Source organism: Mesocricetus auratus, unplaced genomic scaffold, assembly GCF_017639785.1.
Source record: "Mesocricetus auratus isolate SY011 unplaced genomic scaffold, BCM_Maur_2.0 Super-Scaffold_100004, whole genome shotgun sequence".
NCBI classification, from domain to species: Eukaryota; Metazoa; Chordata; class Mammalia; order Rodentia; family Cricetidae; genus Mesocricetus; species Mesocricetus auratus.
This window is the reverse complement of record NW_024429189.1, coordinates 1,550,328-1,566,165: the sequence shown is the minus strand read 5'-3', so window position 1 is coordinate 1,566,165 and position 15,838 is coordinate 1,550,328. Positions and strand designations below refer to the sequence as shown.

General features: G+C 52.0%; 1 protein-coding gene across 5 annotated transcripts in view; it reads left to right on the top strand.

The window, feature by feature from the left end:
• The first annotated feature begins 4,398 nt into the window (after positions 1-4,398).
• Miga2 (mitoguardin 2) overlaps positions 4,399-15,838 on the top strand; it is a 28,065-nt gene continuing 16,625 nt past the window's right edge. The window contains exons 1-6 of one of the 5 annotated variants that reach the window (XM_040745051.1): positions 4,399-4,521; positions 8,704-8,939; positions 10,036-10,246; positions 13,824-13,936; positions 14,637-14,754; positions 15,062-15,198. In XM_040745051.1, the coding sequence (XP_040600985.1) occupies positions 8,844-8,939; positions 10,036-10,246; positions 13,824-13,936; positions 14,637-14,754; positions 15,062-15,198 (675 nt within the window). In that variant the 5' untranslated portion in view covers positions 4,399-4,521; positions 8,704-8,843. Of the gene's footprint in view, positions 4,522-4,573; positions 4,799-8,703; positions 8,940-10,035; positions 10,247-13,823; positions 13,937-14,636; positions 14,755-15,061; positions 15,199-15,838 lie in introns of those variants that run through there. The other 4 variants (XM_040745049.1, XM_040745047.1, XM_040745050.1 and 1 more) reach the window with 4 other exon arrangements.

The window sequence follows — 15,838 nt, the reverse complement described above, 5'->3', positions numbered from 1 at the left end:
CGGCCCGCACCCCGCCCACCTGCTGCCAGCGCCCGCCCTCTGCGCGCGCACGGAAGCCGAGCCGCCGACGCGGGGCGGGGCCAGGCGAAAGGGGCGGGGCCAGGAGGGCCGGGACTTTGCTGGGAGCGCTGTTGCCTCCTGCCGGCCGCTTGTCGCAACAGCCGGCCTCTCGCTTTAGTGGACATTTTACTAAAGCAGAAGTGCTTGGTAAAAATTTGTGCAGATTTTTGTTGCTGTTGTTGTTGTTTTAAATATCTGGGGATTTCGCCGGGCGTTGGTGGCGCACACCTTTAATCCCAGCACTCGGGAGGCAGAGGCAGGCGGATCTCTGTGAGTTCGAGGCCAGCCTGGTCTACAGAGCGAGTTCCAGGGACAGCCTCCAAAGCAGTACAGAGAAACCCTGTCTCAGGTCTCTCTGGGCCCTGGCTGGCCTAGAACTCCTTATGTAGATCAGGCTGGCCTCCAGCTCACAGAAACTGATAAAGAGCCACCTACAGCACACAACCTTAATCCCAGTACTTGGGAAGCAGAGGCAGGGAGAACTCTGTGAGTTCGAGGGTAGCCCGGTCTAGTCGACAGCATGAGTTCCAAGGAGTTCCAGGACAGCCAGAGCTACACAGAGAAAACTTGTCTCAAAAACAAAACAAAACAAAACAAAACAAAATGCCGGGCGTTGGTGGCACACGCCTTTAATCCCAGCACTCAGGAGGCAGAGGCAGGCGGATCTCTGTGAGTTCGAGGCCAGCCTGGTCTACAAAGTGAGTTCCAGGACAGCCTCCAAAGCCACAGAGAAACCCTGCCTCGAAAAACCAAAAAAAAAAAAAAAAAAAAAAAAACCAAAAAGCAAAACAAGAACAACAACGAAGATCCACCTGCTTAAGGCATGTGCCACCACTTCTGCCCAGTTTGGTTTTGTTTCTTGATTTTTGGGTTTTGTTTTTTCCAAAGACAGGGTTTCTCTGTGTCTTTGGAGGCTGTCCTGGAAGTAGGTCTTGTAGACCAGGCTGACCTTGAACTCACAGAGATCCCCCTGCCTCTGCCTCCTGAGTGCTTGGATTAAAAGCACAAGAAAACTGTAGTGCATGTGTGGCGGTCAAAGAGCAACATCCTAGAGTGGGTTCTCTAGTCTCCCTCTTTTTTAAGGGTTCTGTGGTCTCCACACCAGTGTCAGGGCAAGCTGCATTACCTGCTGAGCTGTCTCTCTAGCCCTGTTTGTTTTGTTTGTTATTTTTGTTGTTGTTGGGTTTTTCCTGTTTTTTGTTTGTTTTTGTTTTGTTTTGTTTTTTCAAGACAGGGTCCTGGAACTAGCTCTGTAGAAGAGGCTGGCCTGGAACTCACAGAGATCCACCTGCCTCTGCCTCTCGAGTGCTGGGATGAAAGGTGTGTGTCACCACCACCTGGCTTGTTTGTTAATTTAAACAATTTCTTTATGTGCATGGGTATTTTGCCTGCATAGGCTATGCACCATGTGTGCAGTGCCCAGAGCAGCCAGCAGAGGGCGTTAGATTCCTGGGAACTGGAGTTACAGAGGCTTGTGAGCCACCATGTAGGTGCTGGGAACAAACTGTCCTGGAAATCCAGGCCTTCTAAAGAGTAGTCAGTGCTTTGTTTTGTTTTGTTTTTCGAGACAGGGTTTCTCTATGTAGTGTAGCCAGTGCTCTTAACTGCTGAGCCATCTCTCCAGCCCTTATCTCCTTTTAAGACTGTTGTTGTTTTCATTTGTGTATATGTGAACATAGGTCACATGTATATGAACACCCATGGAGACCAAAAGAGAGTGTCAGATCTCCTGGAGCTGGAATTAAAGGCAGTTGAGCAGCCTCATCTGGAGGCTGAGAACCAAACTTGTCCTATGGAAGAGCAGTGGCTGCTCTTAACCTCTGAGACACTACTCCTGCCTAGTTTGTTGTTGCTTGGTTGGTATGTTTGTTACCTTTCTTTGTTTTTCTTTTTTTTTTTTTTTTGGTTTTTCGAGACAGGGTTTCTCTGTATTGTTTTGGAGTCTGTCCTGGAACTCGCTCTGTAGACCAGGCTGGCCTCGAACTCACAGAGATCCGCCTGCCTCTGCCTCCCGAGTGCTGGGATTAAAGGCGTGCGCCACCAACGCCCGGCCTGTTTTTCTTTTTGCATTTGTTTTTGTTTATTTATTTTTGATTCAAGATTTCATGCAGCCCAGGCTGGTCGCAAATTGCCCTTGACTACACTACAGGGCTAAACTAAGGATAGGCCTTTTTGTTTCTTCATCTGGGTGAGAGGAGATATAAGAGAGCTCACGGGGTTAGAGGGTTCTCAAGCCAAGGCCCAGAACCCCGAGTGTGAAAAGTACAGACATCTATCTTCCTTGGGAGGTCTAAGTTGGTGTCTCTACCAGGTGGAGAAAATGGGTTACTCTAGGGCAAATTGTGCCGAACTTGAATCCAGTTCCTCACAGCCCCCAAGAGGCAAGAGTATGCCCTGCAGATACTCCTGCCTCCACTGCCTTCCCTGTAGCCCTGCCTATAAGAGCCATTCACAATTGCATATCATTCCTTCATTCAGTAGCTTGCACTGACTGCAGAGATGGCTCATCTGGTCTTGCAGAGATCTGGGTTCAATTCCCAGCATCCACATATGCCTCACAAGCAGCTGTAATTCCAGTTCCAGAGGATGGGAGCAGCCTCTTTTGGCCTATGCAGGCACTACATGAATCTTTTACCAAAATGTTCACTCTTAAAAGAACAAAACAAAAAAATGTTCACTCTTAGCCTTTTAATTTTCTTTCTTGATAATAAAACAATAGATAACGTGGACATTGCTGGATGGTGGTGGTGCACGCCTTTAATCCCAGCACTCGGGAGGGAAAGACAGGCAGGTCTCTGAGTTCAAGGCCAGTCTCGTCTATGGTCAACAAATCGAGTTCCAGGATAGGCTCCGAAGCAAAAAAAAAAAAAAAATTCAAGGCACTGTAGGACAGCCAGAGGTACATAAGGAAACCCTGTCTCAAAAAACAAACAAACAAGTCTGGCGGTGGTGGCACATGCCTTTAGTTCCAGTACTTGGGCGGCAGAGGCAGGCATATCTCTGTGAGTTCGAGGCCAGCCTGGTCTACAAAGCTACACAGAGAAACTCCGTCTTGAAAACCAAAACCAAAATCTCTGTGAGTTCGAGACCCACCTGGTCTACAAGAGCTAATTTCAGGACAGTCTCCAAAGCCACAGAGAAACCCTGTCTCGAAAAACTAAAAAAAACAAAAAGAAACCAACAAACAAAAAAATTCAAGGCCACCCTGGACTACACAGTGAGTTAAGAGGTCAGCCTGGTATACATGGAACTCTGTCTCAAAAAAACAAAACAAGGTCCTAGGACTGTAGCTCATTTTGGTACAGTGCCTCCCTTTCAATCATGAAGCTCAGGGTTCCATCCATAGCACCTATAAAAATGCATGGTGGCACACACCTGTAACCACAGTTCTTGTGAGATGCAGGGAGAAGGATGAAGAGATTCCAGATCGTCCTCAGCTACAATATAAATTCAAGGCCAGCCTAAACTACCTGAGACATTGGTCTTAAAACAAATAGGGGGCCGGGCGTTGGTGGCACACGCCTTTAATCCCAGCACTCGGGAGGCAGAGGCAGGCGGATCTCTGTGAGTTCGAGGCCAGCCTGATCTACAAAGTGAGTTCCAGGACAGCCTCCAAAGCTACAGAGAAACCCTGTCTCGAAAAACCAAAAAAAAAATAGGGGCCAGCGGCCGTGGCACACGCCTTTGATCCCAGCACTCATGAGGCAGAGGCAGGCAGATCTCTTGAGTTTGAGGCCAGCTTGGTCTACAGAGCGAGTTCCTGGAAGGCCAGGACTACACAGAGAAACCTTGTCTTGAAAAACAAACAAAAAAAAGGGGGGGGGGCGGCATCTGTCAGTCTCCAAAGCATGGATCCTTTAGAAACCCTTGTCTCCAAAAAAAACACCAAAAAAATAGGTGCTGCAGAGAGGCGCGTGTGTCTGTGTCCATCTGTCTGTGTGGCATAGGACAGTTTGGTATGCAGAGCCCATCCCAGTGACAACAACGCTAGGGCGCTGGCGTGCAGAACAAAGCAGAGAGTGGCAACGGATGAGGGCGAGTGTCGGGGAAGCCTGAGGCGGTGGCACTGGAAAACCGGCTCTTAAGTGCAACCGGGACTTGTCCCCTTGCCAGCAGCCTTCCAGAAAGCCCCAAGCAGCCACTAGCAACTCCGCCTTCTTGAGTGGCCCCGCCCCACTCTCCTGTGTCCATCTAATCCTGGTGGCCAATCGGAAGAGAGAAGAGGCCATGTCCACACCGCAACCATACTTAGAGGGCGGGGCGGAGAGCGGGAGAGGCGGGGTCGGCGTGGTCACGTAGCCCGCCCCATTGGCCGAGGGCCACGGCAGCGCGGAGCGATCGGGAGGCGTTCGTTGGTCCTGGCAGTGTCGGCCTCATTGAGGCCACGCCCCCCAGAGGCCTGTTTGGTTGTGTTGCCGCCTGGAAAGGAGACGCTGCCCTTCCGCAGCGATGGGATCCCGGGTGAGTGGCGGCCACTGCACCGGCTAGCATCGCAGCAGGGGTCAGCAGCGAGGCTTGCGGAGCAAGGAGCCCGGCCCACGCAGGGGTCCGCGGCCCAGCTTGCCCTCTAAGGTGTCCAGGGTGGGATGAGTGGGTCCCCTGGACCAGGCGCGCGACAGGATGCCTGGCTCTGGGCTTGGAACGAGAAGGTAGCTGGGTCAGAGAGGAGACTCCCGGGCCTGGAACGCCGCGGGCATCCAAGTAGGGTCGGGGGTACGTCCCGGCCTGGAAGGAGCAGGTGTGCGGGCTGTGGGCAGCGCTGTATGTGGACGAACCTCAAGGATGTTTTGGGGAGGTCGAGGCCGGAGGAAGGTCCCTGTCCTGGCTCTGCAAGGAGCAGATGCTGAAGCTTGGGATAGTGCTGATGTCCACCCTGCCAGGCTGCGTGGGATCCCACAGAGATGTCCCGGGATGGGAAAAACAGGACAAGGGGCAGAGGGTGGCTTAGGGTTGTCCGGTCTGGGATCGTAGCAATGTCAAGATGGGACGAGAGAATGCTCAGGCCAGAGGCATTATTAGGATTGTCTTGCACAAGAGAAGCCTGGGATGGAAAGCCGGGGATATGAGGCTTACCATGCCGTGGTGGAGGAGCAGACACTCTGCCTACTCAAGAATGTAGAGCAGAAGAGGCAGGCGGCTGGCTGCCAGGCAGGGCCAGCACTAGAAGTAAGAGGCAAGCCGGATATGGTGGTGTTGAGCTTGGAATTTCTGTGAAGTGACTCCCTTGATGGGCACAGTCAACGCTGACTGGACTCTCCTGCAGACATGACAGGCCTCCACCTGCCTGGACTCTAGAACAGGTCCCCCTCTAATTCCATGCGGCCTTCTCAGAAGCTCAAGGCCCTAAAGCCTGTCAGTTTGGCGCGGGCACGCAGAAGGCAGGGGCTAGGATGCCCCGCCACAGCCTTGGGGCCTCCTCATCTCTCAGAGCGTCAGTGTGGACATCCCTGTGGTAAACAGTGGCTACCTTGAGGGTCCCAGAGTTGTCACAGTGCCCTGGCCTGTTGGAAGAATAGCTCCTGGTCATCTGATGTCCTGTCTCCCTCCCAAGGCCAAGCCAGGCTGGAGGTTTAGAGGAGGGACTGTATATTGGAGCTTACTTCACAACCTCCAGGCAGAGTGTCTCCTGCCCTTGACAATGTGGCAATTTCTCTAGTCCTGCTCACTCTGCCTGCCCGGCCTCTGCCCTCCACCCTCTGCTCCACCCCAGTCCCAGCCTGATAGGGCTGTGTGCCTTCTCCACTCACCAAGGATAAGCCGTTCCCTTTTCATCTCCTGTGCTGGCCTAGTGACTTTTGGCCACCATCCCAGGAAAGCAGGGTCGGTCCTGGTCTGAATGTTCCTTCCTCTGGAGATCCAGGAGTCATGCTTGAACTTAATCACAGCAGTGAGAGCAGCCTGCAGGGTCTTGGGGTCCTGGTTATATGTGATCAAACCACTGATCTGGCCTCAGGATAGGGCCATGGGGAGTCCCTGAGGTGGGTTTTAGAGACCCAGAGAAGGCTGTCTTTGCCCTCTATGGCTCTGCTGGGCTGCCCTGCCTGCTCCTGCTGTGTTAAGCAGAATCTAGACCTTGAGGTACCCTCTCTCCACCACTTAGCAACTGAGTTGCATCGGCTCGGGAGACTCAATTTCTTCATAAGGTAGGGGAAGGCAGGGAGAAACATTTGCCTCTATAGTTGTGATTCAGTTGGCTCACGACAGTAAACTCAGCATTTGTGAGACCAAAGCAAGAGAAGTATCTTGAATTCAAGGGCAGCCTGTGCTACAGTTTTAGACAGTCTCAGAAGTAAGTGTAAATAAAAACAAAACAAAACACCCACCACCACCTCCAGATCAGCACAGTCCTGTACCCACAGGAAGGAAGCATTCTTGGCTTGGTGAAAAGGGGGTCACGGTTCTCAGCCGGGAGCCTGAGAACTTTATTTAGAGAGTGGTTTGTGTGTTTAAAAAGACTGAGAAAGTTAGAGGGTGACCTATTTATCTCCCAGGCTCTGGCTTCCTTCTGTACTCAGCATGCCGCACATGTTGCCTGCTGCCCCCAGGCTTCTTGAGGGGTCTCGTCTGTATGCGCCAGCCCGGGCTGGGGCCTGGGGTTCCAGATGCACACTGGGTGTTCATCCCACCCACTGAAGACACTGTCTCCCCCCACTGATACAGGCTGGACAAGTGCTTTCAGGGTCATCGCCCAGATTGCCCAGCCACTCTTTGAACTTTTGATCCTCCTGCCTCAGTGTCCTGAGCAGCTGGGATCATAAGCCTGTGGTGGCCCAACATGCCTAGCCCCTGAGGGCAGTCTTGTTTACATCTCTTTTGGTCATATGTACACATCTAAAATTTTTTTAAAGTATGGGTAGGGTGCTCTTTGTGTGTGTGTGTGTGTGTGTGTGTGTGTCTGTCTTTTTTTTTTTTTTTTTTTTTTTTTTTTGGTTTTTCGAGACAGGGTTTCTCTGTGGCTTTGGAGGCTGTCCTGGAACTAGCTCTTGTAGACCAGGCTGGCCTCGAACTCACAGAGATCCGCCTGCCTCTGCCTCCCAAGTGCTGGGATTAAAGGCGTGCGCCACCAACGCCCGGCACTGTCTGTCTGTCTTTGTGTCTGTGCACCATACATAAACCTTGTGCCTTCAGAGGATGGGTGCTGGGAATCGAACCCGGGCCTTCTGGAAGAGCAGCCAGTGCTTTCAGCTGCCGAGCCAGCTCTTTAAACCTCACATTTTGTTCTTGTTCTTGTTTTGTGTGTGTGTGTGTGAAAGTGCTGGAATGAAAGGCACAAGAAACCTGTAGTCATGTGTGGAGGTCAGAGAACAACATCCTAGAGTCGGTCCTCAAGTCTTCCGGTTCTGTGGTCTCCATGCCAATGTCAGGGCAAGCTGCATTACCTGCTGAGCTATCTCTCTGGCCCCTGCTTATTCTGTTTGTTATTTTTGTTGTTGTTTATTGAAACAGGGTTTCTTTGTGTAGTACTGGCTGTCCTGGAACTAGCTCTGTAGACTAGGCTAGGCTGGCCTCGAACTCACAGAGATCTGCCTGCCTCTGCCTCCCGAGTGCTGGCATTCGACACCACGACTGGCTTAAAACTTTTTTTTTCTTTGAGACAGGGTTTCTCTGTATTGCTTTGGAGGCTGTCCTGAAACTTACTCTGTAGACCAGGCTGGTCTTGAACTCACAGAGATCCGCCTGCCTCTGCCTCCCTAGTGCTGGGATCAAAGGTGTGCACCACCACCCAGCTAAAACCGTTTTTATTCTGACAGGAAACATGGCTCAGTGGTTAAGCCTGCTTGCTTCTTTTCCCGAGGACCTGAGTTCAGTTCTCATTACCTATGTCAGGTGGTTCACAGCTGCCTGTAATTCCAGCTCCAAGAATCCAGTGTCCTCTTCTGACCTCTGCAGGCATCTGAATGCAGGTGGCTTATACACATGCATAATGAAATAAATTGTGTATCTGAGTGCAGGAGCACCTGCCACAGGCACAGCTGGAGAACAGCTGTTGGGAGTCAGCTCTCTCCTCCAAAGTCTAGTTTCATTTCTGTTGCTGTGATAAAATACCCTGGCAAAAGCAACTGAGGGGAGAAAGGGCCTGTTTTGGCTCGTAGTTTCAGGTGACGGTCCATCATTGGGAAGAAATCACAATGACGGGATCTTACAACACCTGCTCTCGTTACATACACAGTTGAGAGGCAGAGAGCATAGGACTCGTGTATGCTTTTTTTTGGGGGGGGGGGGTTTCGAGACAGGGTTTCTCTGAATTGCTTTGGAGGCTGTCCTGGACTCACTCTGTAGACCAGGCTGGCCTCGAACTCACAGAGATCCGCCTGCCTCTCGTGTATGCTTTTATACAGTTCATGTCCCTAGCCCAGAGAATGGTGCCATACTTGTCTCCTACCTTAATTACAGTTTATTCCCTCATAGATGTGCTCAGAAACCTATCACCCAATTTTAGATTTTTGTCGCGCTAACAGCACATTCCGCCATGAATTCTGGGGAACTAGGTTGTCAGACTTGCTCAGCAGATTCTCTTCTCTGTTTATCTATCTCACTGGCTCAAAGCTTTTCGGCAGGATTGGGTATTGAACACCGGGAGGTGAACACTCTGTCTCTCAGCCCCGGCCAGCCCTGTGTCTCACTTGGTCGTCTGTCCCTCAGCTCAGTGGAAAGACCTGTTATGTGTGTCCCTGTCCTGCTGGGGTGTGGATGGTGCCCAGGACCTAGCCAGAGACCAGCTGAAGACATTCTGCTTAGAAGCCGTTACCCCAAGAGTTTCTGCCTTGGGTGCTGGGCCTGCCATGGCATTCCGTCGGACTGAGGGTATGTCCATGATCCAGGCTCTAGCCATGACTGTGGCCGAGATACCGGTGTTCCTGTACACAACATTTGGTCAGGTAAGATGGGTGTGGTCCTACCCAGGGGTCCTCAGCACCTGGGAGAGCCGAATCCTTGTCATGGCTATACTGTGTGTCTTAGTTAATTTCTCATTGCTGTGCTCAGATACTTGGACCAAAGCAACTCAAGGGAGGAAGAGGGTATTTGGGCTCACAGTGTGCAACTGTGCAGAAAGCTGGCTGATCACATTGCACTCAGGAAGCAGACTGACAGCACATGCTTACTAGTGCTTAGCTCGTTTTCTCCATTTCATGCACGGGATCTTTCCCAGCCCAGTAGTGGTCCCCTCCACAATTAGGATGGATCTTCCCTGGTGCTGGAGAGATGGCTCAGAGGTTAAGAGCACCGACTGCTCTTCCAGAGGTTCTGAGTTCAATTCCCAGCAACCACATGGTGGCTCACAACCATCCATAATGAGATCTGGCTCCCTCTTCTGGTGAGCAGGTGTACATGCAGACAGAACATTATGTATGTAATAAATAAATGAATAATAAAAATTAAAAAAAAAGCAACAAAAACTGAGTCAGGGCCCAGTCTTCACCTAAGACTAGGTGACCTCTTTGACTTTGGTTTGTCTGTGGGAGTTCTGCCTGAACCAGCAGCAGAGGGTGGCTAGGATGAGTCTGTTTGGTTGGAGTGGTCAGGGACGGTGAATGTCGTTAGCTCCAGATGTCTTTGGGAAATGGAGTTACCAGATTTGGGTTTGAGTTGTGTGTTAGTCACCATTTACAGATGTCTTAAGAGCTGCAAACCTCAGTCCCCTTCCTCATTTGGAAGGTGGCAGGGACTGTTGAGAGGTGACACAGTCAGGCCTTGGCACAGTGCCTGTCACTGCACCCCTGCTGGCACAGGATGGTGACCAGCAGTGAGGGCACAGCACGGTGACCAGCAGGGTGGGGCCCCTGATCCCGGCTCCCGTTCATTCTCTCAGTGATGCACTATGCTGTCTTTATGCTCGCGCTGACATTCAGAGCAGCTGGCCCGATTGACTTCTCAGCGTCCCTTGTCACTCTTCTGCTCAGCAGAGGAACACTGTGTCCACACCTGGAGCTTCCCCATAGGGATGTAACCAGGCCACTTGTCTCCTTCCTCCAGTCTGCATTCTCCCAGCTGCGGTTGACACCAGGCCTGAGGAAGGTTCTTTTTGCCACAGCCCTTGGGACTGTGGCCTTGGCCCTGGCTGCCCACCAGCTGAAGAGGCGCCGGCGGAAGAAGAAGCAGGGGGGCCCCGGGAACGGAGGCGAGCAGCTGGGTGCAGTGCCCCTGCCCATCCTCATGGCCCGCAAGGTCCCTTCAGTGAAGAAAGGTAGGTGTAGGGGAGGGCAGCCCTGACATTGTCATGGTTCAGCATTGTTCACGGGGGTCTTGGCCCAGTGTCCTCCTGACTCGCAGCCACGTTCCCGAAGCAGAAAAGTAGGTGGGGCAGTAGACCCACTCTTGGAGACCCTGGGGGGCTGAGTCTTGGTGGGTGGTATTGGCTCTGGGCATCTTTATCACTTTAGGAGACACCGGGTAAGGGCCCAGGGCTGCGGTTTCCCCACGCTCAGGAAGAGGAAGAGCCATGGGCTCACATTCTCCCTTTTAGAGGAAAAAAGGGATTTGCATGTGGTAAAATTCACCCTTTTAGCATGTCTTTCTGAGCTCTGAGAAGGTGCCATCATAGAAGCAAGCCACTATGGAGAAAGTTTTTTAAAAATTTATTTTGGTGTTTTTTTTTTGTTGTTTTTTTTTAAAGATTTATTTATTACGAATACAACACCTTGCCTCCATGTACACATCAGAAGAGGGCACCAGATTTCGTTACAGATGGTTGTGAGCCACCATGTGGTTGCTGGGAATTGAACTCATGACCTCTGGAAGAGCAGTCAGTGCTCTTAACCTCTGAGCCATCTCTCCAGCCCTATTTTGGTGTTTTTGTATGTTTGTGTGTGTGTGTGTGTGTGTGTGTGCGCACATGTGTGCAGGTGTGTACCATAGTGTACATGTGGAGGTCAGAGGACAGCTTGTAGAGTAAGTTCTCGCTTCCTTTCAAAATGTGGGTCCTGGGGTCAAACTGAGGTCATCAGGCTCAGCGTTAAGTGCTCTTGCTGGCCCTAGAAAGCTCCTAACAGCCCTGTAATCTAGTGAGGTAGCTGTTTGCCACATGCCAATACCATGTTACTCTCCTTCCAAGGCAAAGCGTTCTCAGGTTCTCAGCGTGGGAGAAACAATTTTCTGTCCTGGAAAAGAAACGTTAAAACCGGGTGTGATGGGTATGCCTGGGTCCTTGCACCGGAGGCTGAAGCAGGAGGATAGACGGTTAAGGCCACCGCGGGCGACAGATGAGACTTTGTCTCAAAACCGAAATAAATAAGAAAACTCAAGGAAGCTAGGGAAAAGAAAATGGGGCTTTCAGATTGCTTTGTTTGTTTATTTATTCATGGTGTATATGCCATCGTATGCACTAGGCAGTCAAGGACAGCTTGTGGGAGTTGGTTCTCCTGCCACCACGTGGTCCCAGGATCAAACTCAGGTCACCAGGCTTGGTGGCAAGCATCTTTACCTGCTGAACCATCTTGACAGTCCTGTTGTTTAAGATTTGTTTATGTGTGGAGTGCTTTGCCTGCCTGTGTGTGTGTCACTGGAGTTAGGAGAGGCGTGAGCGGCCATAGGAGGCCTGGAAACACAGCCTGGGTCCTCTGCAAGAGCAGCAAATGCCCGGGAGCACCGAGCCTCACTCCAGCCTCTGCTTTTGAAGCAGAGCCTGACTTTAGCCCAGTGAGTTTTAATAGCTCATTGCCCTTGCAGATGCTAAGTTTGTCTTGACAGTTGGGGACAAAATCTAGACCATTACAGAACTGGCCCTGAGAAGTGATGCCAGCTCTGCTGGCCCAGGTGCTGTGCCACCACACAGGGTCTACCTTGCTGCTTGCCCGCCCCACCCCGCCCTGCCCCGCCCCACCTCCATCTTTGATTCCATGCTTTTTCTCCCTCTCCTTCCCTTCCGCTCTGTGTGTGTTTAGCACAATCTTGTCATGAGCTGTACTCCAGCTCCTGTTTCTCTTTCTTGAGTGTGTGTGCATTTTATTTATTTATTTGTTTGTTTATGTATTTATTTGGTTTATCGAGACAGGGTTTCTCTGTGGGTTTGGAGGCTGTCCTGGAACTCGCTCTTGTAGACCAGGCTGGTCTTGAACTCGCCTGCCTCTGCCTCCCGAGTGCTGGGATTGAAGGCATGTGCCACCACCGCCCAGCATGTGTGTATGTTTTAAAAAGTTGTCTTATCTCCCATTTTGGAAAGCGAATTTCTTTTTCTTTTATTTTTTATTTTTTGTGTATGGGTGTTTTGACTCCAGGTATGTCTGTGTATTGTTTGTATGCCTGGTGCCCACAGAACAGAGGCCTTTGGAGCTGGAGTTACAGCCCCTTGTAAACCACCATAAGGGTGCTGGGAGCTGAACCCAGGTCCTCTGGAGGAGCAGGCAGCACTTTGAACCAATGCTCACCCCCAGGCTCATGTAGCCTTGACTGGCCTCAAACATACTGTGTAGCTAAGAATAACCTTGAGCTGGTTTGTACACTCTGCCTGTTTGTGCTTGTTTAATTTTGTGTGTGTGTGTGTGTGTGTGTGCACTCAAGTGTGTTTGTGGACGAGTGTGAGCACTCATTGCACGGCAAGTGTGGCATCCACGGTCGGTCTCAGGTGTCGCTCTTTCCCTTGCTCCTTGTTTGAGGTGGAATCCTTTGTTTGTCTTTTTTTCCTTTTTTTTTTTTTTTTTTTTTTGTTTGTTTTGAGACAGGGTTTCTCTGTGGCTTTGGAGGCTGTCCTGGAACTCGCTCTGTAGACCAGGCTGGTCTCGAACTCACAGAGATCCTGCCTCTGCCTCCTGAGTGCTGGGATTCAAGGCGTGCGCCACCACCGACAGCTGGAATCCTTTGTTTTCCACAACTGCATGCACAGGCTAGCTGCCCTCGCTGCCCTATGGGATTCTCTCCATGGGAATGCTGGGATTACAGACATGGGCTGCTGTGTCTGGCTTTACGTGGGTCTGGGGATTTGAACTCAGGTCCTCATGCTTGTGTGGCAAATGCTTTGAGCCATCTCCCTAGCCTGACGTTAAACTTCTCATCCTCTCACCTGCGCCTCCTGAGTTGGGGATCACAGTGCCTGTGCTACGGTGCCCAGTTTATGGCGTGCTGGAGGTCAACCCAGGGCTTCCTGCATGCTGGGCATCCGCTACTCTGAGTGACAGCCTGGCCTGTTTAGTATTTTTACAGTGTTTATTCTTTTTTTTTTTTTTTTTTTTTTTTGGTTTTTCGAGACAGGGTTTCTCTGTGGCTTTGGAGGCTGTCCTGGAACTCAATCTGTAGACCAGGCTGTCCTTGAACTCACAGAGATCCGCCTGCCTCTGCCTCCCGAGTGCTGGGATTAAAGGCGTGCGCCACCACCGCCCGGCTCAGTGTTTATTCTTGAGGGCGGGGAGGTGAACATATGTGTCATGGTGGGTGTGTGCAGGTCACAGGACAACTTTCAGAAGTTGTTCTCTCCTTCCATCAGGGTTGAACCATGTTGTTTGGCCTGGCTGCAGGTACCCTTACCTGCTGAGCCACTTGGGAAACAGAAGTCTTTATCAGTCACTCAGTCAAGCACACAGACAAGCTGAGCAAGAGGTAGGGAGGTGACCCTGCCTTGCTCGCAGCTTGTCCCAGCATGAGGAGTCCTCCTGTGATCCTGGCCCTGTGTTAAGTCACCAGGCTACAGGAAGGGTCCCATTCCTCTGCTAAGTGTACGCACTCAGGGGGATCTGCCGGTGTCGTGGCTTAGGTCAGGTCATCGGAAAGATGAGGATGGGGAGGGTGTTCCAGGTGGAGGATGAATGCAAGGTCCACCCTTCTCCTCACAGGCTACTCCAGTCGGAGGGTTCAGAGCCCCAGTAGCAAGAGCAACGACACTCTCAGCGGCATCTCCTCCATCGAGCCCAGCAAACACTCAGGCTCCTCCCACAGCCTGGCCTCGGTGAGGAGCCAGGGAGGGATATGTGTGGGGGCAGGTGCCACCAGGATGCTCTTGGACTCTGCCCTGGGGAGGCTTCTGCACCGTTGGGAGATGAGGGAGAGGCCCCTTCCTTCCTTCACGCCCTCAGAGCCTGTGGGTGGTGGTTGGAGACACCGGTTGGAACAGGGAAGCTTGGGCAGCCATCGGGCATTGAGCCAGTACCCAGGAGGTGTCCAGGACAGGGCTAGGCGCTGAGGGGCTAGAGAAAAGAGGGACAAAGGGGAACTCTGTTTTGGTGGCGCTCAGCTTTGGCTTCATTGACTTATGAATCCATTCAACAAGGATCAGGTCATAGCTCTAAGCCTGGCTCTCACTCTGCCCTGGTGATACCCTTGTCCTCAGGTCTCCTATGGTAAGGTAGAGGCCACTCCTGTGGTTGAGAGGCTCCGAAACAAGGTGGCAGTTGTCTGTCCTTGTCCGACTGGTAGAGCAGGGACTGGGGCCCAGGGAAGTTTCATACATGGCCGTTGGTATCAACCTCTGTATTTCTTCACACTTGGACAGTTTCTATGGGGCATTAGCGAGCTGTTCTGAAGATGTGATTGTTGGCCTAGCTTACTCGGGAGGTATCAGGAGGGTATGTGGCCTGTGGTCAGGCAGTGGGGTGTGCTTAGAGGGTCCCACAAAGGCCTCACTTGTTTTCTGCATACTTGGTCCCCAGATGGTAGTGGTCAATTCATCCAGCCCCACAGCTGCGTGCTCAGGTTCATGGGAAACCAGAGGAATGGAGGAGTCTGTGCCCACCACCGATGGCAGTGCCGAGAGCCTCTATGTACAAGGTTCGACTGGGAGGCTAGCCCAGGGCCTAGCCGTGGCGGGGGAAATGGCCTTCTAGGAGTCTGGGCAAGGCAAGTGACTTCTTCAGCTACTGTTCCCCATGTCCCCAGTCACTACGTTGCAGCCCTTTCTGATCAGAAGACCAGACCTAACTGAGTAAAGGCCTGAATCCTGGCCAGCCCCAAGAAGTCAAGCCCCGGGTGTCCAGTCCTGCCCAGTTCTGGTCCTGCCGTGGCCTTTGCTCCCCTGCCATGCCGCATCCCCTTGGGGTGAGACCCTGGGACCTGACCTCTTCTCACGTGTTCTCAGGCATGGAGCTGTTTGAGGAAGCCCTGCAGAAATGGGAGCAGGCACTGAGTGTGGGCCAGAGAGGGGATGGGGACAGCACCCCCACACCAGGGGACAGCTTCCAGAACCCAGACACCTCATCAGAGGCGCCGTCAGAGGTAGGTGGTCTCCCCAGTCCCTGTGCGAGGTTGGTAGGGTGGGACAGACTGCCTCCAGCATGACCTCTCCCGCAGGCGTTCACTCGTCTCCACCCACGAAAGCCCCGCTGAGAATGAATAACATGCTTGGTACTGTGTCACTCGCTGATAGCCTGGTGAACTAGTCCCACGTTGGTAATCAGACCCTTCTCAGCTCTGTTTGTGAGGGTGGGCATGTCGGTACAAGACTATAGGAGCCGGGCACTGGTGGCGTACGCCTTTAATCCCAGGTTTTTCGAGACAGGGTTTTTCTGTATTGTTTTAGAAGGTGTCCTGGAACTCACTCTGTAGACCAGGCTGGCCTCGAACTCACAGAGATCCGCCTGCCTCTGCCTCCTGAGTGCTGGGATCAAAGGCTTGCGCCACCACCACTGCCCGGCTTCTTGAGTGGACCACTACTTCATTCATTTATTGATTCATTCATCTTTGTGGTTTTTTTTTTTTTTTTGGTTTTACAAGACAGGGTTTCTCTGTATTGTTTTGGAGGCTGTCGGTCCAGCCCGGCCTCGAACTCACAGAGATCCGCCTGCCTCTGCCTCCCGAGTGCTGGGATTAAAGGCGTGCGCCACCACCGCCCGGCTCATCTTTGTGTTCGTGAATG